The 24,755-nt window shown below is 45.4% G+C and overlaps 1 protein-coding gene across 1 annotated transcript in view; it reads left to right on the top strand.

Moving 5' to 3' along the window:
- The first annotated feature begins 291 nt into the window (after positions 1-291).
- The window catches only part of LOC311145293 (pecanex-like protein 1), a 63,871-nt gene continuing 39,407 nt past the window's right edge, over positions 292-24,755 (top strand). Inside the window, exons 1-7 of the mRNA XM_084181527.1 lie at positions 292-602; positions 4,529-4,743; positions 9,096-9,201; positions 9,922-9,964; positions 11,859-11,927; positions 17,384-19,210; positions 24,130-24,259. Of these exons, the coding sequence (XP_084037653.1) occupies positions 450-602; positions 4,529-4,743; positions 9,096-9,201; positions 9,922-9,964; positions 11,859-11,927; positions 17,384-19,210; positions 24,130-24,259 (2,543 nt within the window). The 5' untranslated portion in view covers positions 292-449. The remainder of the gene's footprint in view (positions 603-4,528; positions 4,744-9,095; positions 9,202-9,921; positions 9,965-11,858; positions 11,928-17,383; positions 19,211-24,129; positions 24,260-24,755) is intronic.

Here is a 24,755-nt window from a genome sequence, read left to right on the forward strand (position 1 = left end):
ACTACCCTCACAGAGTTGTCTTTGCTACACTCTTTTTCCATTGTCCAATTAGGACGTGAAGAAGGATTAGTGCTAAACGGGATCCTTGGGATGTCCTTATCCTAAACTCTAACCTCTAACCATAACCCTTACCTTAACCAGTTTACATTTCAACTTCAATGGGTAGGGACCATTGCGTTGAGCTATATAAGGTATGGACGTCCCAAGGCGACCAGATAGCACGGACAGAAGAAGAAGCAGCTCGCAGGGCGTGGCGGGATAGGAGACCACTCAGTGGAGGACCGAGTACAGTGCCTCAGCTGGCGAGCTGCAGAGAAGATGGCTGCAGTGTGGATTTTCAGGCCAATGTCTGAAAACACTGCACTGTTGGTCATGTTTCACGACGGCTAGCCTTCGTGTCGCCCCGTTTATTTAGTCGTTTTTTTCAAGGAATCGAAGGGGATAAAAACATGGGGTCTCAAACTCTACAGATCCTCAGGCAGGGTGTCTGGGCTTCAATCACAGGCGGATGGTACTATGATCCCCATCAAAATACATTTGTCAATGCTCTACACCTCTACCTCTGGCTGTTCCTACTATGTTTCCCCTTCACGCTTTACATGGTAAGTGTGTTTAAGCTTTGATAAGGTTACTTACTGTCTTTTTATGGAACATTTATATCCTCCAATCTCAACAAAGCAAGTCAAGATCTGGTTTACCGTTGGAGGATCTTCCCTGGCTGTAATCATGCTAGCCAAACCGCGGATGCTAATGCTAACCAGCTAACAGTTGCTAGTAAGGGTAGCCAAGTAGCTATTTAGTTACGTAGTTAACGTTACCTATATAACTAGCTAGGTTGCTAGGGATCCTTTGTTTGAAATCTGCATATTTCCCTCGAATAAACGAAATAAATACCAGTTGACGTGTAACTTATAGCTAACAGATTGTAGCTGTTCATCATTGTTTTCATTTTCACCGTTATGTTTTGTTGTCAGGTGTGACACTTTTCTTTCGGTAACACTCGTTGTTAGATAGTTAAATGACTCAGTTACATTGTCCATAAATATCAGATTTAGGGAAATACTTTAATCCCGACCAGGTTTGGTTAACCAATCCCCCGGGCAACAAGTCGTGGCTCGACTAGATAGTTAACGTAATATCTGTCTTCCATTAATGAACGTTAGCTAGCTAGCTCCTCTCTCCCCCCTCCCCCCAAGACACATTGACAGCAATCTAATCTATCTCAGTCTATTATTAGCTAACAATGTATGTCTTGTCTCTCGTATACTGGTGTCAAGATCTACCAGGTATTCAAGCTGACCCAGCTTGTCAGCAAGCCAGCACAAAAACAGACTTCTAGGAAATGTTGTCATTCAAATAAAAAAAAAATAACGATATTTTGGAATGGCTGGAGAGTAGGATTAATTAAAAAATATACCTGCCCCTCCCCTCATAACATGTTACTGTAAACGCTATCTGCACAACCAAATGTAAATTAGTGAACTTTCAAACAGCATTTTATATGTACTCCACTTTCAACTTTTCAGTTGTTAACAATTTAAATTTTACTCAGTCCAGTTGCTTGGTGTTGTGTAATTAGGCCAATTCTGTGATTGATTAGCAGTGGTTTTGCTTTGATTTAAGTCAGGATATGTGACAGGGAGGGTATAAATAGTGTGATTCTCTGAATGCGTCATGGCAGAGAGAGTGAGTGATTCTCTGAATGCTCCATGGCAGCACTAAACAAACAACAACACGAATAGTTACTTCTCCAATCTTTTTGGCCCTATAACAAAGAACAAACAGCAAAAACATATACATGATCAAATACAAATAATATAATTAACTATTAAAGACTACCAGTACCCACTGGATTCTCCAATTACATTGAATGAACTACAGGACAAAATACAAACCCTCCAACCCAAAAAGGCCTGTGGTGTTGATGGTATCCTCAATGAAATGATCAAATATACAGACCACAAATTCCAATTGGCTATACTTAAACTCTTTAACATCATACTTAGCGCTGGCATCTTCCCCAATATTTGGAACCAAGGACTGATCACCCCAATCCACAAAAGTGGAGACAAATTTGACCCCAATAACTTCCGTGGGATATGCGTCAACAGCAACCTTTGGATAATCCTCTGTATTATCATTAACAGCAGACTCGTACATTTCCTCAGTGAAAACAATGTACTGAGCAAATGTCAAATTGGCTTTTTACCAAATTACCGTACGACAGACCACGTATTCACCCTGCACACCCTAATTGACAAACAAACAAACAAACCAAAACAAAGGCTAAGTGTTCTCATGCTTTGTTGATAAAAAAAAAAATGGCAAGAAACACACATTTCTTTCCACAGGGCCGTGGGGTGAGACAGGGATGCAGCTTAAGGCCCACCCTCTTCAACATATATATCAACTAATTGGTGAGGGCACTAGAACAGTCTGCAGCACCCGGCCTCACCCTACTAGAATCTGAAGTCAAATGTCTACTGTTTGCTGAGGATCTGGTGCTTCTGTCCCCAACCAAGGATGGCCTACAGCAGCACCTAGATCTTCTGCACAGATTCTATCAGACCTGGGCCCTGACAGTAAATCTCAGTAAGACAAATATAATGGTTTTCCATAAAAGGTCCACCATTGCCCTAGAGCACACAAAAACCTATACATACCTCGGCCTAAACATCAGCGCCACCGGTAACTTCCCCAAAGCTGTGAACGATCTGAGAGACAAGGCAAGAAGGGCCTTCTATGCCATCAAAAGGAACATAACATTTTACGTACCAAATTTTACATACCAATTTAAGATCTGGTTAAAAATACTTGAATCAGTTATAGAACCCATTGCCCTTTATGGTTGTGAGGTCTGGGGTCCGCTCACAAACCAAGAATTTGCAAAATGGGACAAACACCAAATTGAGACTCTGCATGTAGAATTCAGCAAAAATATCCTCAGCGTACAACGTAAAACACCAAATAATGCATGCAGAGCAGAATTAGGCCAATACCCGCTAATTATCCAAATACAGAAAAGAGACGTTAAATTCTACAACCACCTAAAACATTTGACATTTTAGTCATTTAGCAGACGCTCTTATCCAGAGCGACTTAAAGTTAGTGAGTGCATACATTTCTTTTTTCATACTGGCCCCCCGTGGGAATCGAACCCACAACCCTGGCGTTGCAAACGCCATGCTCTACCAACTGAGCTACACGGGAAGGAAGCGATTCCCAAACCTTCCATAACAAAGCCATCACCTATAGAGAAATGAACCTGGAGAAGAGTCCCCAAAGCAAGCTGGTCCTTGGGCTCTGTTCACAAACAGAGCCCCAGGATAGCAACACAATTAGACCCAACCAAATCATGAGAAAACAAAAAGATAATTACTTGACACATTGGAAAGAATTAACAAAAAAACACTATTTGGCCCTAAACAGAGAGTACACAGTGGCAGAATACCTGACCACTGTGACTGACCCAAACTTAAGGAAAGCTTTGACTATGTACAGACTCAGTGAGCATAGCCTTGCTATTGAGAAAGGCCGCCGTAGGCAGACCTGGCTCTCAAGAGAAGACAGGCTATGTGCACACTGCCCACAAAATGAGGTGGAAACTGAGCTGCACTTCCTAACCTCCTGCCAAATGTATGACCATATTAGAGACACATATTTCCCTCAGATTACACAGATCCACAAAGAATTGGAAAACAAATCCAATTTTGATAAACTCCCATATCTATTGGGTGAAATACCACAGTGTGCCATCACAGCAGCAAGATTTGTGACCTGTTGCCACAAGAAAAGGGCAACCAGTGAAGAACAAACACCATTGTAAATACAACCCATATTTATGTCGATTTATTTTCTCTTTTGTACTTTAACTATTTGCACCTCGTTACAACACTGTATATAGACATAATATGACATTTGAAATGTCTTTATTCTTTTGGAACTTCTGAGTGTAATGTTTACTGTTAATATTTATTGTTTATTTCACTTTTTGTTTACTATCTACTTCACTTGCTTTTGGCAACGTTAACATACGTTTCCCATGCCAATAAAGCCCTTTAAATTGAGAGGGAGAGAGGTCTGTTTCACTTGCTGAAGTAACTGTGGTCTAAATCAGGAGAGTGTCTGAGCATCACTGGTGTTACGCAAATAAATGCACTGACTGAACATCTGTTATGGGAATGTAGCAGAGGTATAGTTCACTATATTGACGTGATGACTAATCACTAATAACTTTTCCCAAGACCTGAAACCTGCTGGCTCTCTGAGCTAACACAGTCTTGCAGACAACCCGGGTTCAATCCCTGGCCAGTTAACACAAAGCACTGACACGTTGAACTCTCATTACTGGAGGGAAAGACTACAGCACTGTGTCTTTTTAGGGTTTTCTGAGATGTGTTCTACTATTGAAAGAAAGCAAAAATCCGTCCTTGGAGGGACAATCAAGTTCTACTGTAGTTGAATGCACTGATTTTAAATTGCTCTGTATAAGAGTGTCTGCTAAATCACTAAAATATGTGTCCCCCAGGCGCTCCCACCCACCATGGTGATAGTGGGGATCTACTGTGGTGTGATAGCTGGCATGTTCCTGCTCCTGAAGACTGTAAACTACCGGCTGCATCATGCCCTGGACGAGGGAGAGGTGGTAGAGCACCGGGCCAAGGGGAAAGAGGGCAGCGGGGCCAGCACTGAGGGGGCCAACGAGGGCAGCGCCACACGCCAGGAGGACAGTAACGGACCAGGGTCAGTTAAGGCGTCTTCATGCTTCCCAGCTGAAACAGTTCGGTGAAGTTTGTGCAGATAATATATTATTGTTCGTTTTGGACTTTGGTGAGGGGTTTTTTGGGGGGGCTTTTAGGGCACATCAAAAATATTCTGGAGGCAAGCCTAAGTTTGGAACCGAAGTCTACGCCTCTTGGTCGGGGATTAGTCAACAGTAGGGATTCTGCAATAGTCTTTGTTGTCATTCAATGAGAGACGACTTGTCTTCATGCACATTTTATCAGTGAAAAATACTGCGTTAGATATAAAATTGCGCGACATAAGATCTCTTCGGCAAAAACGTCAAAATTAATTACAGAATTCTTGAGTTTTCTTAGATTAATTCGGACTATTTTGAGGACTGGCTACGGCATCTTAAAATGGACAAACCGTACGGTTGCTGCTTTTTTTCTTCTCATTTTTAAAGCGAAGGTCTTTTTAAGGGACTATGCGAGGTCACTCGTTGGGTTCGGCGAGCCGAGTTCAGCTAGGCGCCAGCCGAACTGAAGCATGCTGACACCTTTAGTCAGCTCTCCGGTTCACGGTTGATGTTGGTGGGGGTACATTTTCTTACTCTAACTTTCACTATCATAAACATGTATTTTTTATCTCTTGTAGGGCTGTGGTGTATTGGATACTAGGGCACCTGACCTGACCCTAGACCCTAAAATCAGAGTTGAATCATGGGTTTAATTTTATCTGGCAGTGTGAAGTAAGCTAGATGTTTGTGGGCCAGGGTCAAAGGTTTATCTGTTGTTGTGGAGACGAAGTGAACAGGTTTGACATGCATGTTTGCAGTGCAAATCAGTTCAGCTAGCTATCTACCTCTTCACCTCAAGGCCATGAGATCAGTGAGGAAAGGGGATGACTTTGGCAAACAAACACATTTTTGTTAGTGGAAATAGGCCTAGTTCACATTTAGCAGGAACGAAAACTGTGTGAGGTCGCAGCTTATTAACTTACTGCCCAAACCCCTGTAGAGTCAATCATTCTCACATTCCTGAAGGAGAGCAGAGCAGAGCAGCTTGGAGAGGAGTGAGCAGTGGTGTGGAGAGGAGAGGAGAGTGGTGTGGAGAGGACAGTGGTGTGGAGAGGAGAGGACAGTGGTGTGGAGAGGAGAACAGTGCAGCGTGTAGACCGACGAGAGCAGAGGAGAGGTAAAAGGGAGAAATATGAGAGCCCTCCACCACCGCAGTATCTGGGTTAGTGTATTGCCCTCCACCACAGCAGTGTATTGCCCTCCACCACCGCAGTATCTGGGTTAGTGTATTGCCCTCCACCACAGCAGTGTATTGCCCTCCACCACAGCAGTGTATTACCCTCCACCACAGCAGTGTATTACCCTCCACCACAGCAGTGTATTGCCCTCCACCACAGCAGTGTATTGCCCTCCACCACAGCAGTGTATTGCCCTCCACCACAGCAGTGTATTGCCCTCCACCACAGCAGTGTATTACCCTCCACCACAGCAGTGTATTGCCCTCCACCACAGCAGTGTATTACCCTCCACCACAGCAGTGTATTGCCCTCCACCACAGCAGTGTATTGCCCTCCACCACAGCAGTGTATTGCCCTCCACCACAGCAGTGTATTACCCTCCACCACAGCAGTGTATTGCCCTCCACCACAGCAGTGTATTGCCCTCCACCACAGCAGTATCTGGGTTAGTGTATTGCCCTCCACCACAGCAGTGTATTGCCCTCCACCACAGCAGTGTATTGCCCTCCACCACAGCAGTGTATTGCCCTCCACCACAGCAGTGTATTGCCCTCCACCACAGCAGTGTATTGCCCTCCACCACAGCAGTGTATTGCCCTCCACCACAGCAGTGTATTGCCCTCCACCACAGCAGTGTATTGCCCTCCACCACAGCAGTGTATTGCCCTCCACCACAGCAGTGTATTGCCCTCCACCACAGCAGTGTATTGCCCTCCACCACAGCAGTGTATTGCCCTCCACCACAGCAGTGTATTGCCCTCCACCACAGCAGTGTATTGCCCTCCACCACAGCAGTGTATTGCCCTCCACCACAGCAGTGTATTGCCCTCCACCACAGCAGTGTATTGCCCTCCACCACAGCAGTGTATTGCCCTCCACCACAGCAGTGTATTGCCCTCCACCACAGCAGTGTATTGCCCTCCACCACAGCAGTGTATTGCCCTCCACCACAGCAGTGTATTGCCCTCCACCACAGCAGTAGATGGGTTAGTGTATTGCCCTCCACCACAGCAGTGTATTGCCCTCCACCACAGCAGTGTATTGCCCTCCACCACAGCAGTGTATTGCCCTCCACCACAGCAGTGTATTGCCCTCCACCACAGCAGTGTATTGCCCTCCACCACAGCAGTGTATTGCCCTCCACCACAGCAGTGTATTGCCCTCCACCACAGCAGTGTATTGCCCTCCACCACAGCAGTGTATTGCCCTCCACCACAGCAGTGTATTGCCCTCCACCACAGCAGTGTATTGCCCTCCACCACAGCAGTGTATTGCCCTCCACCACAGCAGTGTATTACCCTCCACCACAGCAGTGTATTGCCCTCCACCACAGCAGTGTATTGCCCTCCACCACAGCAGTAGATGGGTTAGTGTATTGCCCTCCATCACAGCAGTGTATTGCCCTCCATCACAGCAGTAGATGGGTTAGTGTATTGCCCTCCATCACAGCAGTGTATTGCCCTCCACCACAGCAGTATATTGCCCTCCACCACAGCAGTAGATGGGTTAGTGTGCCAGCTATTTACTAAAATAGTCTGAGCTTCAAGTGTCTCAACTGACAGCATGAGGTTGGCTCCTGAAACGGATCATGTGAATCTACTGTAGGCATAAGCTATTACTGCAAAGGGCAGTGATTGGGGACATTGCCCTGTGTAGGGTGCTGTCTTTCGGATGGGACGTTAAGCGGGTGTCCTGACTCTCTGTGGTCACTAAAGATCCCATGGCACTTATCGTAAGAGTAGGGGTGTTAACTCCGGTGTCCTGGCTAAATTCTCAATCTGGCCCTCATACCATCATGGCCACTTATTAATCCCAACTTCCAATTGGCTCATTCATCCCCCTCCTCTCCCCTGTAACTATTCCCCAGGTCGTTGCTGTAAATGAGAATGTGTTTTCAGTCAACTTACCTGTTTACATTTTTTAAAGAAATACATTATGTTAGAGTAATTTTTACAGGAAGCTTCCAATTACAGTTAATAACAGTATTTTTCAGCTTTTTACCCGTAAGGCAGTCAGTGCAATCTACAGTATTAATGCTGTAAAACATATTTACTGTATTTTACTGTGCATTCTACAGTGTTTTACTGTTGAAATTACAGACAAGTTTTACAGTGTAGGCAGGCTTAAACGCATCACACACCACTTTGCAATGAGCTGGAGGCAGTTTGCACGTTGAAAACATATACTTAATTGTTTGAAACCTGAACGTTTTACTTCATATTATGAGGGGTGTCTTACCTTGCTTCATGGTAGCCTAGCAAACATTATTTTATGGAGACGTCCATATGCCATTGAAACCAGTAGCCTATTTCTCTCATGTTCTAATGGTTTTCAAAAAAAACTTTATTCCATTGTCCAGTAGCTAATCTTCAATCCTAGTCATATTAGGATGCTAGTTGTTGCATCTTTAGATCTCCCCTCTTTCTACATTTTGAATGGATATTTTTCATCTGTCACATGAAGTGCGGTGCGCTTTCGGAAACAGTGTTTTACCGCTAATTGCATTATGGAACAAACATTAGCGCGTAGCTTACTGCCTTGTGCACATTGTTGTGCTTATGTAAATAAATAATAGTTTTTAAGGAAAACATTCTGATCTGTCGCATCAGCCTCATTGCTTTTTAACAGGGTTTTCTGGTGTAGCTGAGGCCTACTGGTTGTTGATCTATCGTCCCACGACTATCCCAGAGTCTGTTTGGAAAAGGCTATTCCTTTCTCGACAAGCTGACCAATAGAATAGGTCAACTTTTCTACTATGGGCGATAGTAGATTTGACATAGGCTAGTAATTCTGCTGTTCGTTACTCGTCTTGTTGGCTGAGGAAAAGTAAAATGTGGACAGTTATTCTAACGTCTTCGGAGTGCGCGTTGGAATTCGGTAAGAAGGACGCAACACTGTTGCATCCTTGAGTTGCATGTTCTGTTAAGATGAATCTGTCATTCTGAGCAGCGTGGGTGGACTCCCTTATCAGGTTACGCATCCAATGCATATGAGTCCGGTAAATGTATCAAATATCCGGTAACTTAAAATGCTTCCGGTCAAATGTCCGAGTGCCACATTTCCCTAACTGAAACGTGTGTGTGTGTGTGTGTGTGTGTGCGTGCGTGCGTGCGCAGGGACCCTGGTGGGGGTATAGAGATGGCAGACTTCATTCGAGAGGAGACTCCACCAGTAGACTGCAGCTCCAGAAACTCTTATACAGGGATGGACTCCAGTAACCAGGTGAGACAGAATGTTGGGATGGACTCCAGTAACCAGGTGAGACAGAATGTTGGGATGGACTGGTGAGACAGAATGTTGGGATGGACTCCAGTAACCAGGTGAGACAGAATATTGGGATGGACTCCAGTAACCAGGTGAGACAGAATGTTGGGATGGACTCCAGTCACCAGGTGAGACAGAATGTTGGGATGGACTCCAGTAACCAGGTGAGACAGAATGTTGGGATGGACTGGTGAGACAGAATGTTGGGATGGACTCCAGTAACCAGGTGAGACAGAATATTGGGATGGACTCCAGTAACCAGGTGAGACAGAATGTTGGGATGGACTCCAGTCACCAGGTGAGACAGAATGTTGGGATGGACTCCAGTCACCAGGTGAGACAGAATGTTGGGATGGACTCCAGTCACCAGGTGAGACAGTATGTTGCTTCTCGCTCTGTGTAATTTCTCTCTTTTTGGGGGTTCATGTGATAATAGAAGTAATAGGCTGCTCCAGCCGGAAGACATTACATACAGAAAAAAATCCCATAGAGCCCGCAGTCTTATTTCCATTGTGGTCCTCTAAGATGTTTTATTTTTCAACGTGAACATTAAGTTGTCTCGTAATCATACTGTAGGTTATTTTGACATCTTGATATACTGATATAGGAAGGTATTGTCTCATGTCATGTCTCTTATGTCTTGATAAGTAGCTCTCCTCCCACCTTTCCGTTGTTCAGATTGCGTCCACCAACCGTCATGGAGGATCCACTACAGCCAAAGGTAACAGCCTCTTTCTCTTTCTCCACCTTGTACACCTGATTGGGTCCAACCACTGTGAAGCGACAGTTTGTTGTGCAATGTAGTTTACCTGATGTTATGAGAAGGGCGATTTGAAAGACGTCCAAACTATTCTCAGCCTTTCTCCCTCAACTTCTGTTGGGTTTTTCTGCAAGGCATGACTGGCATGTGTACGACAAAATAGGGTGTCCCCTGGAGTCGTATGGTTTGTCCCCTGGAGTCGTATGGTTTGTCCCCTGGAGTCGTATGGTTTGTCCCCTGGAGTCGGATGGTTTGTCCCCTGGAGTCGGATGGTTTGTCCCCTGGAGTCGTATGGTTTGTCCCCTAGAGTCGGATGGTTTGTCCCCTGGAGTCGGATGGTTTGTCCCCTGGAGTCGGATGGTTTGTCCCCTGGAGTCGGATGGTTTGTCCCCTGGAGTCGGATGGTTTGTCCCCTGGAGTCGGATGGTTTGTCCCCTGGAGTCGTATGGTTTGTCGTATGGTTTGTCCCCTGGAGTCGGATGGTTTGTCCCCTGGAGTCGGATGGTTTGTCCCCTGGAGTCGGATGGTTTGTCAGCCAACCAGCCAGTCACTGGAATGGTCTGTTGCAAGACACAGAGAGGGCTCTAGACAAATTAACCCTCTTTAGTTGCAGTCCAGGTCCATTGGGTAGAGTGTCGGAGCGAGGCGACTCTGGGTCCATTGTGTGTCAGCCAGAGTGACTGCATTGTTTGAATTATTCAACACCATTGTAATTAGCTAGCTGTCTCCTCTCCGGTCAGACTGCATAAAGAGAAGAGCCCTGAAGTCTGACCAGGGCTTTGTCCCAAATGGAACCCTGTTCCCTATAAAGTTAACTACCTGCTTGGCTCAAAGTTAAAAGCAGTGCACTCTATAGGGAATAGGGTGCCATTTGATACACAGTCCAGGGCTTTGCTGGGTTGAGCTGTTTATTCTCCCTTCCCCTGAGGACTAGCTTCCGTTTACACCGACCATTACAGTCTGACTTCGGCTGGGATTCAGACCCAAACAAATAAACAACATCTAACAGAACACTGCCGTCCGCTTTTAAACGTGTGTTCAACTTTGAATCTGTGTTGAACTGAATCCTGCCCTTATTCAGGGCAACCACCGAGTGACAATCCTCTGGTCACTTGGAGAAAGAGCTCTTGTGAAAATCATTTACATTTTAGTCTTTTAGCAGACGCTCTTATCCAGAGCGACTTACAGTTTTAGTGAGTGCATACATTTTCAAATCATGTTATCATATTTGTTGTGTGTGTTCATGTTTTCTTGGACTCGTGTTTTGGACTGTTCATTTTCCTCAGGAGAGTGACTTTCCTCAAGACTTGAAAACGTACGAGAGCTTTGTTAACTTGTCAACATGTCGCTGGATATCTAATCTCCACAGTCTTCCTCTCACAGACTGCTATACTAGGATGGACCAATAGAGTTAGAGGACAAGGACCAATAGAGGACAAGGACCAATAGAGGACAAGGACCAATAGAGTTAGAGGACAAGGACCAATAGAGTTAGAGGACAAGGACCAATAGAGGACAAGGACCAATAGAGTTCGAGGACACAGCGTTAGAGATGCTCTTAAAGCAGACTTTTACAGTAGAGGTCAATTATGTCTTTTTGACTATCAAGCTGTGTAGGTGGGTGTCTTTACTGTCTTTATATAGGGCGTACAGGGAGGCAGGTAGACTAGCAGTTCGAGCGTTGGGCCAGTAACTGCAAGGTCGCTGGTTCGAATCCCCGAGCTGACAAGATGAAAAATCTGTCTGTGCCCTTAAGCAAGGCACTTAACCCTAATTTGCTCCAGGGGCGCGTTCTACTTTGGCTGACCCTGTAAAACAACAGATTCCAGCACCTCTCATCCCTCTGTTTCTCCAGGAGGAGAGGTAAGGAAGCCCTCCGATGACATCACTTTGGGTCTGGGTCAGCGCTGCAGCCACGATCATGGTAAGGGAGAGGAGCGGGAACAAACAGCAAATATCATCAGTTGCTTATGTTTTAACTCAAAATTAATTGGGAACCAAGTTCAGTGAAGCAGATGAAGGGTTAAATGCTGCTGTACAATGTGTGTCTGCTCAAACACATAGAACAGACCTGAGAGCAGACCTGAGAACAGACCTTCACTAATGTATCACATATAGAACAGACCTGAGAGCAGACCTTAGATAATTTATCACATAGAGCAGACCTGAGAGCAGACCTGAGAGCAGACCTTAGATAATTTATCACATAGAGCAGACCTGAGAGCAGACCTTCACTAATTATCATATAGAACAGACCTGAGAGCAGACCTGAGAACAGATCTTCACTAATTATAACATATAGAACAGACCTGAGAGCAGACCTTCACTAATGTATCACATATAGAACAGACCTTCACTAATTTATCACAAACAGACCTGAGAGCAGACCTTCACTAATTATCACATAGAACAGACCTGACAGCAGACCTTCACTAATTATCACATAGAACAGACCTTCACTAATTTATCACAAACAGACCTGAGAGCAGACCTTCACTAATTTATCACATATAGAACAGACCTTAACTAATGATCATATAGAACAGACCTGACAGCAGACCTTCACTAATTATCACATAGAATAGACCTTCACTAATTTATCACAAACAGACCGGAGAGCAGACCTTCACTAATTATCACATAGAACAGACCTGAGAGCAGACTTGAGAGCAGACCTTCACTAATTATCACATAGAACAGACCTGAGCAGACCTTCACTAATTATCACAGAACAGACCTGAGAGCAGACCTTTACTAATTTATCACATAGAACAGACCTGAGAGCAGACCTGAGAACAGATTTTCACTAATTATCACATATAGAGCAGACCTGAGAGCAGATCTTCACTAATTATCACATAGAACAGACCTTCACTAATTATCACATAGAACAGACCTGAGAGCAGACCTGAGAACAGACCTTCACTAATTTATCACATAGAACAGACCTGAGAACAGATCTGATAACAGATCTTCACTAATTATCACATATAGAACAGACCTGAGAACAGTTCTTCACTAATTATCACATATAGAACAGACCTGAGAGCAGATCTTCACTAATTTATCACATAGAACAGACCTGAGAGCAGACCTTCGCTAATTTATCACATAGAGCAGACCTGAGAGCAGACCTTCACTAATTATCACATAGAACAAACCTGAGAGCAGATCTTCACTAATTATCACATAGAACAGACCTGAGAGCAGATCTTCACTAATTATCACATAGAACAGACCTGAGAGCAGATCTTCACTAATTATCACATAGAACAGACCTGAGAGCAGACCTGAGAACAGACCTTCACTAATTTATCACAAACAGACCTGAGAACAGATCTTCACTAATTATCACATATAGAACAGACCTGAGAGCAGACTTTCACTAATTTATCACATATAGAACATACCTTCACTAATTTATCACATATAGAACTTCACTAATTATCACATAGAACAGATCTGAGAGCAGAACTTCACTAATTTATCACATATAGAACAGACCTGAGAGCAGACCATCACTAATTTATCACATATAGAGCAGACCTTCACTAATTTATCACATAGAACAGACCTGAGAGCAGACCTTCACTAATTTATCACAAACAGACCTGAGAACAGATTTTCACTAATTATCACATATAGAACAGACCTGAGAGCAGACCTTCACTAATTTATCACGTATAGAATTTCACTAATTATCACATAGAACAGATCTGAGAGCAGACCTGAGAGCAGACCTTCACTAATTTATCACACATAGAACAGACCTGAGAGCAGACCTGAGAACAGATCTTCACTAATTTATCACATAGAACAGACCTGAGAACAGACCTTCACTAATTTATCACATAGAGCAGACCTGAGAACAGACCTTCACTAATTTATCACATAGAGCAGACCTGAGAACAGATTTTCACTAATTATCACATATAGAACAGACCTGAGAGCAGACCTGAGAACAGACCTGAGAACAGACCTTCACTAATTTATCACATAGAACAGACCTGAGAACAGACCTTCACTAATTTATCACATAGAGCAGACCTGAGAACAGATTTTCACTAATTATCACATATAGAACAGACCTGAGAGCAGACCTTCACTAATGTATCACATATAGAACAGACCTTCACTAATTTATCACATATACAACTTCACTAATTATCACATAGAACAGATCTGAGAGCAGACCTGAGAGCAGACCTTCACTAATTTATCACATATAGAACAGACCTGAGAGCAGACCTGAGAACAGACCTTCACTCATTTATCACATAGAACAGACCTGAGAGCAGACCTTCACTAATTTATCACATATAGAGCAGACCTTCACTAATTTATCACATAGAACAGACCTGAGAGCAGACCTTCACAAATGTATCACATAGAACAGATTTTCACTAATTATCACATATAGAACAGACCTGAGAGCAGACCTGAGAACAGACCTGAGAACAGACCTTCACTAATTTATCACATAGAACAGACCTGAGAACAGACCTTCACTAATTTATCACATAGAGCAGACCTGAGAACAGATTTTCACTAATTATCACATATAGAACAGACCTGAGAGCAGACCTTCACTAATGTATCACATATAGAACAGACCTTCACTAATTTATCACATATACAACTTCACTAATTATCACATAGAACAGATCTGAGAGCAGACCTGAGAGCAGACCTTCACTAATTTATCACATATAGAACAGACCTGAGAGCAGACCTGAGAACAGACCTTCACTCATTTATCACATAGAACAGACCTGAGAGCAGACCTTCACTAATTTATCACATATAGAGCAGACCTTCACTAATTTATCACAGAACAGACCTGAGAGCAGACCTTCACTAATTTATCACATAGAACAGACCTGAGAACAGACCTTCACTTATTTATCACATAGAACAGACCTGAGAACAGACCTTCACTAATTTATCACATATAGAACAGATATTCACTAATTATCACATATAATAGACCTGAGAGCAGACCTTCACTAATTTATCACAAACAGACCTGAGAACAGATTTTCACTAATTATCACATATAGAACAGACCTGAGAGCAGACCTGAGAACAGACCTTCACTAATTTATCACATATAGAACAGAACTTCACTAATTTATCACATAGAACAGACCTGAGAGCAGACCTTCACTAATTATCACATAGAGTAGACCTGAGAGCAGATCTTCACTAATTTATCACATAGAACAGACCTGAGAGCAGACCTGAGAGCAGACCTTCACTAATTTATCACAAACAGACCTTAGAACAGATCTTCACTAATTATCACATATAGAACAGACCTGAGAGCAGACCTTCACTAATTTATCACATATAGAACATACCTGAGAGCAGACCTGAGAACAGACCTTCACTAATGTATCACATAGAACAGACCTGAGAGCAGACCTTCACTAATTTATCACATATAGAGCAGACCTTCACTAATTTATCATATAGAACAGACCTGAGAGCAGACCTTCACTAATTATCACATAGAACAAACCTGAGAGCAGACCTTCACTAATTATCACATAGAGTAGACCTGAGAGCAGATCTTCACTAATTTATCACATAGAACAGACCTGAGAGCAGACCTGAGAGCAGACCTTCACTAATTTATCACAAACAGACCTTAGAACAGATCTTCACTAATTATCACATATAGAACAGACCTGAGAGCAGACCTTCACTAATTTATCACATATAGAACATACCTGAGAGCAGACCTGAGAACAGACCTTCACTAATGTATCACATAGAACAGACCTGAGAGCAGACCTTCACTAATTTATCACATATAGAGCAGACCTTCACTAATTTATCATATAGAACAGACCTGAGAGCAGACCTTCACTAATTATCACATAGAACAAACCTGAGAGCAGACCTTCACTAATTATCACATAGAACAGACCTGAGAGCAGACCTTCACTAATTTATCACATATAGAGCAGACCTTCACTAATTTATCACATAGAACAGACCTGAGATTAGACCTTCACTAATTATCACATAGAACAAACCTGAGAGCAGACCTTCACTAATTATCACATAGAGCAGACCTGAGAGCAGACCTGAGAGCAGACCATCACTAATTATCACATAGAACAGACCTGAGAGCAGACCTGAGAACAGACCTTCACTAATTATCACATATAACAGACCTGAGAGCAGACCTTCACTAATTATCACATAGAACAAACCTGAGAGCAGACCTTCACTAATTATCACATAGAACAGACATGAGAGCTGACCTTCACTAATTATCACATAGAACAGACCTTCACTAATTTATCACATATAACAGACCTTCACTAATTATCACATAGAACAGACCTGAGAGCTGACCTTCACTAATTATCACATAGAACAGACCTTCACTAATTTATCACAAACAGACCTGAGAGCAGACCTTCACTAATTATCACATAGAACAGACCTGAGAGCAGACCTGAGAACAGACCTTCACTAATGTATCACATATAGAACAGAACTTCACTAATTATCACATAGAACAGACCTGAGAGCAGACCTGAGAGCAGACCTTCACTAATTTATCACATAGAACAGACCTGAGAGCAGACCTTCACTAATTTATCACATAGAACAGAACTTCACTAATTTATCACATATATAACAGACCTTCACTAATTATCACAGAACAGACCTGAGAGCTGACCTTCACTAATTATCACATAGAACAGACCTTCACTAATTTATCACAAACAGACCTGAGAGCAGACCTTCACTCATTATCACATAGAACAGAACTGAGAGCAGACCTTCACTAATTTATCACATATAGAACATACCTTCACTAATTATCACATATAGTAGACCTGAGATCAGACCTGAGAGCAGACCTTCACTAATTATCACATAGAGCAGACCTGAGAGCAGATCTTCACTAATTATCACATAGAGCAGACCTGAGAGCAGACCTTCACTAATTATCACATAGAACAGACCTGAGAGCAGACCTGAGAGCAGATCTTCACTAATTATCACATAGAACATACCTGAGAGCAGACCTGAGAACAGACCTTCACTAATTTATCACATAGAACAGACCTGAGAACAGACCTTCACTAATGTATCACATAGAGCAGACCTGAGAGCAGAACTTCACTAATTATCTCATAGAACAGCCCTGAGAGCAGACCTGAGAACAGACCTTCACTAATTTATCACATAGAACAGACCTGAGAACAGACCTTCACTTATTTATCACATAGAACAGACCTGAGAACAGACCTTCACTAAGTTATCACATAGAGCAGACCTGAGAACTTCACTAATTTATCACATAGAACAGACCTGAGAACAGACCTTCACTAATTGATCTCCTTTCCTCCCCTCCAGACATGATGTCTGACCCAAAGATGTACTGCCTTGTCTCCAACCACTCCATGCAGCCCTCCACCTCACTTGGCCCCTCCGAGCTCTCCTGCGACCCCGCCAACCTCTGTGGCTCCGCCTCCCACCCATTCAGCCAATCCCTGTCCTCTTGCGACACAGAGGTGTCGGCCCACGCCCCCGGGTTGCACTCCCAGTCCTTCAGGAAGGAGCCTCGTACCCGGGGCCTACCCCGCACATCCAGCTCTGCCGGATCAGCCTTCCCCGACCCCTCCCTGCCCTCAGCTGACTTCAGCCTCTACCCCCCTCCTTGGAGAGGGGGCCTGGACCCGGTGTGTGAGCTGGAAGCTGCCAGGCCCCGCCGGCCAGGGGCTGAGGCTGGAGGACAGGGCCAGGAAAACAGGGAGGGGGCTGGGGCTGGGGCTGACAGGCTCTACCAGCATCCGGACCAGGCCTCCACCTCCACCTCCGGCTTCTCCACAGACTGCTACAGACACCAGCAGGACTCCTACAGGCTAGGGGAGGGGGGGTCAGGTTTGTACCAGGCCGACCAGGGTTGTGGAGGAGGAGGAGGAGGGGGGAAGGTTAGTGCAGACTGTCTCCGCAGCCTGAGCACACGCAGCAGCGGCTCTACAGAGAGTTACTGCAGCGGCACGGACAGAGACACCAACAGCACCGTCAGCAGTTTCCACAGCGAGCAGACCAGCTCCACGCACGTAGAGAGTTTGCTGTCCCTGTCAGGGGATGAGCAGCGTGGGGCTGGGAGGGAGAGGGGTGGTGGGGAGGCTGCTGGGCCTGGGCCTGCCTCTACAGGGGAGGACAGGACTTCTGCTCTGGGGTCCAGCCTTGGATCTAGAAGCTCAACAGGACTGAGCAGCCTGCCTTCCAGGGAAGCTAATAAGAACCCCCATGCCAACGAGCTGACAGCCAAACAGTCCTCTGCCACGTCCCCCACTAACACCAACCCTAACTCCCCGGCCTCGGCCCAGGAGCCGCCAGCAGATCCCTCCTGCAGCAGTAGCACGAGGACCAGTGCAGACGGCTCGGCCAGCAGGGAACAGGACATGGAGAGAGGAGAGAAAGAGGAGGTGAAGTCCGCCAACCTCGTCCAACGAACTTCTTCCTCCTCGGGCGCCGGGCGCAGCAGCGGGCGCCGGCGGACCGGTAAGAAACGGGCGAGCAGCTTCGATGCCAGCCGCCACCGGGACTACATGTCGTTGCGTGGCATGGCCAAGCCGCGCAGCGTGGTATTCGATGCCGGGGGTGGGGAGGAGGAGTGGAGCGAAGCGAGTGACCTTAGCTGTGCCTCCAGCCTTCAGTCCACCCAATCACATCACTTCAGCACTGACTCCTCCTCCTCCACCTCCCACTCCTGCCAATCCCCTGAGGGACGCTACCGCGCCCTGAAAGCCAAGCACAGCCCCTCCCACAGCCACTCCCACACAGCCTCCACCTCCTCTTCACAGAAAGCCCAGGCCGGATCTGAGGGAGGAGGGAGGGCCAGAGGAAGAGGCAAGCGCCGCACCTCTGGTCGGACACCCAGCACGGGCAGCGCCAAAACCCACGCCCGGGTGCTGAGCCTGGACAGTGGCACTGCGGCGTCCGCCTGCCTTAACGAGCCCCACCGCCTTGGGGCCCCTGCCGTCGGGCCCCGACCCCTCACCACCTCCAAGTCTGACCTGGAAGCCAAAGAGGGGGAGGTCCTGGACGCTGCGTCCCTATTGGGCAGGGCCTCACAGCTGGAGTCAGTGACCAGGTCCAGGAATAGTCTACCCAGCCAGACAGCCTTCTCTTCAGAGCCTCAGGATGCTACCACCACTGGCTCCTCACGAGGTGGGTATGTAGGGTTAGGTGGGTATCCAGGGTTAGGGTTAGGTGGGTATCCAGGGTTAGGGTTAGGTGGATATCCAGGGTTAGGTGGGTATCCAGGGTTAGGTGGGTATCCAGGGTTAGGTGGGTATCCAGGGTTAGGGTTAGGTGGGTATCCAGGGTTAGGGTTAGGTGGGTATCCAGGGTTAGGGTTAGGTGGGTATCCAGGGTTAGGGTTAGGTGGGTATCCAGGGTTAGGGTTAGGTGGGTATCTAGGGTTAGGTGGGTATCCAGGGTTATAATTAGGTGGGTATCCAGGGTTAGGGTTAGGTGGGTATCCAGGGTTAGGGTTAGGTGGGTATCCAGGGTTAGGGTTAGGTGGATATCCAGGGTTAGGTGGGTATCCAGGGTTAGGTGGGTATCCAGGGTTAGGTGGGTATCCAGGGTTAGGGTTAGGTGGGTATCCAGGGTTAGGGTTAGGTGGGTATCCAGGGTTATAATTAGGTGGGTATCCAGGGTTATAATTAGGTGGGTATCCAGGGTTAGGGTTATAGTTGAGTGGGTATCCCAGCTGACCTGATGTTTTATTGCTGTGTCAGGGTGGTAACCTGAGGCTGATCAGAGAGTTAGGTTACCTTGTTTTCATTATGGAGGAGTAACCTGGCAAAGTAACCTCAGTGTTTGTTTTTTTTGCCATAGAGGATTGACAGACTCGTTCAGAGGTGCTTATCATGAAGCTCTGACACTCGCTTTAATAGAAACTGAATCAAAGCATTTAACATAAGGGTTAAGTCATGCAGCTTGTTAGCTAGTAGGCTTTCTCTGCAATGAGGGTTTTTCCTCCCAGAGACTTGATTTTTCCTCTACCTCAAATCAATGGAATTCTGCTGCCCATAACATAACATGACGTGCATGTTCCAGAATCTCATCGCTGCTACTTTCTGACCTATTAGAATTTCTGTAATGAATCAATGTCAATGAGTCAATTTAAAGAAACTTGGATTTGAGGTTACGTCTGCTCTTATGCCATATGATACAGTGCTTTCAGAAAGTATTCACACCCCTTGACTTTTTCCACATTTGTTGTTACAGCCTGATTTTTTAAAATTGATTATATTGAGATTTTATGACACTGATCTTAAACACAATACCCGATTTTAATGTCAAAGTGGAATTATGTTTTTAGAAAAAAATTTTTAAACAAATTTGTTAAAAATGAAAAGCTGAAATGTCTTGAGTCAATAAGTAATCAATCATTTTGTTATAGCAAGCCTAAATAACTTCAGGAGTAAAAATGTGCTTAACAAGTCACATAATTAGTTGCACTGTGTGTGCAAAAATAGGGTTTAACATGATTTTATAATGACTACCCAATCTCTGTACCCCGCACATACAATTATCTGTAAGGTTCCTTAGTCGAACAGTCCTTAATGATTTACAAGCATACCATAACATGATGCAGCCACCACTGCTTGAAAATATGGAGAGTGGTACTCAGTAATGTGTTTTTATTGAATTTACTCCAAACATAACACTTTGTATTCAGGATAAAAAAGTTAATTGCTTTGCCAAATTCTTTGCAGTATTACTTTAGTGCCTTGTTGAAAACAGGATGCATGTTTTGGAATATTTTTATTCTGCACCGGCTTCCTTCTCTTCACTTTGTCAATTAGGTTTGTATTGTGGAGTAAACTACAATGTTGTTGATCCATCCTCAGTTTCCTCCTTTCACAGCCATTAAACTCTCTAACTGTTTTAAAGTCACCATTGGCTTCATGGTGAAATCCCTGAGCGGTTTCCTTCCTCTCCGGCAACTGAGTTAGGAAGGACGCCTGTATCTTTGTAGTGACTGGGTGTATTGATACACCATCCAAAGTGTAATGAATAACTTCACCATGCACAAAGGTATATTCAGTGTTTGCTTTTTACATTTTTACCCATCTACCAATAGGTGCCCTTCTTTGCGGCATTGGGGCATTGGAAAACCTCCCTGGTCTATGTGGTTGAATATGTGTTTGAAATTCTCTGCTCGTCTGAAGGACCATACAGATAATTGTATGTGTGGGGTACAGAGATGAGGTAGTCATTCAAAAATCATGTTAAACACTATTATTGCACACAGAGTAAGTCCATGCAACTTATTATGTGACTTGTTAAGCAGATGTTTTACTCCTGAACTTATTTAGGGTTGCCATAACATACTTATTGACTCAAGACATTTCAGCTTTTCATTTTGAATTAATTTGGTAACATTTCGAAAAACATAATTCAACTTTGACATTATGGGGTATTGTGTGTGTGTGTGTGTGTGTGTGTGTGTGTGTGTGTGTGTGTAGGCCAGTGACGAAAAATCTAAATTAAATCAATTTTAATTTCAGGCTTTAACAACAAAATGTGGAAAAAGTCAAGGGGTGTGAATACTTTCTGAAGGCGCCGTAGGGCTGCGGTACTCTCTTTCCGCTGAATACCGTAGGACTGCGGTACTCTCTTCCCTCTGAATACCGTAGGACCTGCGGTACTCTCTTCCCTCTGAATACCGTAGGACTGCGGTACTCTCTTCCCTCTGAATACCGTAGGACTGCGGTACTCTCTTCCCTCTGAATACCGTAGGACCTGCGGTACTCTCTTCCCGCTGAATACCGTAGGACCTGCGGTACTCTCTTCCCGCTGAATACCGTAGGACTGCGGTACTCTCTTCCCTCTGAATACCGTAGGACTGCGGTACTCTCTTCCCTCTGAATACCGTAGGACTGCGGTACTCTCTTCCCTCTGAATACCGTAGGACTGCGGTACTCTCTTCCCGCTGAATACCGTAGGACTGCGGTACTCTCTTCCCGCTGAATACCGTAGGACCTGCGGTACTCTCTTCCCGCTGAATACCGTAGGACCTGCGGTACTCTCTTCCCTCTGTCTGTATTGTAGCTTTACAATATGATCTCACTCTTCACTGCCTCTATATAAGGACCTGGTAACGGCTTGGTATTTCCCTCTCAGAGTTGGTATTAACGGTTTTCTTTCTGGTCACTTGTGGGTCTTTTTGTGAATCACGGTATGGGATGCTGGGTATTTTCTTCAGTCAGCTGGGCACCAGTAGAGGCTATACCAGCCGGAGTCTGAGCGTGACCTGTCTGCCAGGGTTGGCAGTGAACCAGCCGGAGTCTGAGCGTGACCTGTCTGCCAGGGTTGGCAGTGAGTGGACGGGAACGGTCTAGTCTACCTTGGTTTAAGTTTGGTTTGCAGCTGAGCTGAGTGATTCCATTTTTGCCTGCAGAGAGAAATTGAGAGTTAGCCGTGGTAGGACCACCTATAATAAACTCTGAGTAGCCTAGTTTAGTAACAGGTCACACAACCATTGCCGTTTTAGTTTAGGTGACTCATTGGTTTGGTTGTATTACCTCTGACTGACTGGCTGGCTGACTGGTTGGGCTCGGTGTGTGTGTGATGGACTTTAGTAGTGTGGTTGATAACTGCAGCTTTCTTGAAACTGATTTACTTAACACATGATCACTGTTAGGAGCTCTGTCCGAAGTTCAGGGAGAAACTGTTGTTAGTCACTTATGAAATCACTATGGCATAGGGCAGGGGTATTCAACTCTGACCCTGTGAGGTCTGGAGTACTGCTGGTTGTCTTTTCTACCTGGTAATTAATTTCACCCACCTGGTGTCCCAGGTCTAAATCAGCCCCTGATTAGAGGTGGAGAGTGAAAAATAGCATTGGAAACTGTCTTCCAGGTCCAGAGTTGGTTTTGAGTTGTTGTATAGGTTCTGCTTCAGAGCTCTGCTACGGGCTTCACTAAATTGATCAGTAACATTTTGAAACTCAGCCATTTCCTCGTGCTCTGCTGGGCAGTACAGTCATATCTGACTAAGACCATAACATGGTGTCAGAAGTGATTCAACCTCATCCAATATAAAAACAGGAGAGATTACTTCACAGAAAATAATAACGTTCCTTGAGTTTTGTCAGAGTTTAGAGTGACTGAAAGTAGCTAACAGCTAACTGCTCTATCATGTCTCTTTATTGAGCAGAGCAGCCCAAGTGGAGCCGTTGCTATGGATACTCACAGACTGAGCTCCATGAGCAGTGAGCAGTGTGCAGGGAGTGAGTGACCGACCGAGAGAAGCAAATAATGGATTTACTAATGGAGGAAGTTTTTTCTGGTTTTGGGCCGGGCCTTAAATGTTGCAGAAGCAATCAGGCCTGGGTAGCGTAGGGCCTGAACGTTGTGGGCCTGGGTAGCGTAGGGCCTGAACGTTGCGGGCCTGGGTAGCGTAGGGCCTTAACGTCGCGGGCCTGGGTAGGCCTTTAAAATTCATTTCTGTGCAGGGCTCTACTCTGCTGGTGTCCCAGTGAGGCTCTGGCCTGGGGTTTTCTTCTGTAAGCAGCGGCCAGCCATGTTGACCCATAGACAAAGGGAATGTCCATCCTTCACTGTTTTGCTGCTCCCGAACATAATCTTTTAACAAAACTAAATTGATACAATGAATCAAAACGTTAGGACCGACACGGTCTTGGCCAAGTCAAGTGTCACCATAGAGATGTACTAGAGAGCTCATCTCATCTCTTTCCAATAGCAGCTTCTGAGACGGCATGGGCAGCGCCATCAAGGGATCCAGGCTCTGTAGTAGCCGGCCGCGACCGGGAGACCCATAATTGGCCCAGCGTCGTCCAGGATAGGGGAGGGAATGGCCGGCAGGGATGTTGCTCAGTTGGTAGAGCATGGCGTTTGCAACGCCAGGGTTGTGGGTTCGATTCCAGTATAAAAAATAAAAATGTATGCACTCACTAACTGTAAGTGGCTCTGGATAAGAGCGTCTGCTAAAATGACTACAATGTTAAATGTAAGGTCTATAAGGCTTTGGTACAAGTGTCCTCTATCCAACTCTATGGTTGTCAGCCATGTTGCTGACCCCTCCCACTGCGCTCTCTCTCGCCTTGACAGCCCTCGGGAGCGAGGACACGGTCACGTTTCGGCGTGAGCGTAGCACGTTCCGTCGGCAGGCGGTGCGGCGGCGGCACAACGCGGGGAGTAACCCCACGCCCCCCTCCTCCCTCATCGGATCACCTCTCAGGTACGCTCCGCAATGCATGCTGGGCTGTCCACGGGACAGGGTCAGGGGTTAGGGTTAGCTGTGTATGTTGGGTAAAGGACAGGGAGGGAGTCCGGGAGGGTACCCTGTGCAGTGTATGTTGGGTTAATCATAAAGTACAGGGGGTTTCTGGCTAGAGCTGTGCATGTTGGGTAACGGACCAGGTTAAAGGTGGGGCTCGGGGGTTTGGGTCATGCAGCCGGTTGCCATTCTTCCCTTCCATCAAACTCTTTCCCACTCATTCCTTCCTCTAACACCAGTGTAGGTCTTATCCTGTCCACTGGAAGGCAGGGAGGAGGATTAGGTCCTATCCTGTCCACTGGAAGGCAGGGAGGAGGATTAGGTCCTGTCATGTCCACTGGAAGGCAGGGAGGAGGATTAGGTCCTGTCATGTCCACTGGAAGGCAGGGAGGAGGATTAGGTCCTGTCATGTCCACTGGAAGGCAGGGAGGAGGATTAGGTCCTGTCCTGTCCACTG

This window comes from Coregonus lavaretus, assembly GCF_964263955.1.
Source record: "Coregonus lavaretus genome assembly, chromosome: 18".
NCBI lineage: Eukaryota > Metazoa > Chordata > Actinopteri > Salmoniformes > Salmonidae > Coregonus > Coregonus lavaretus.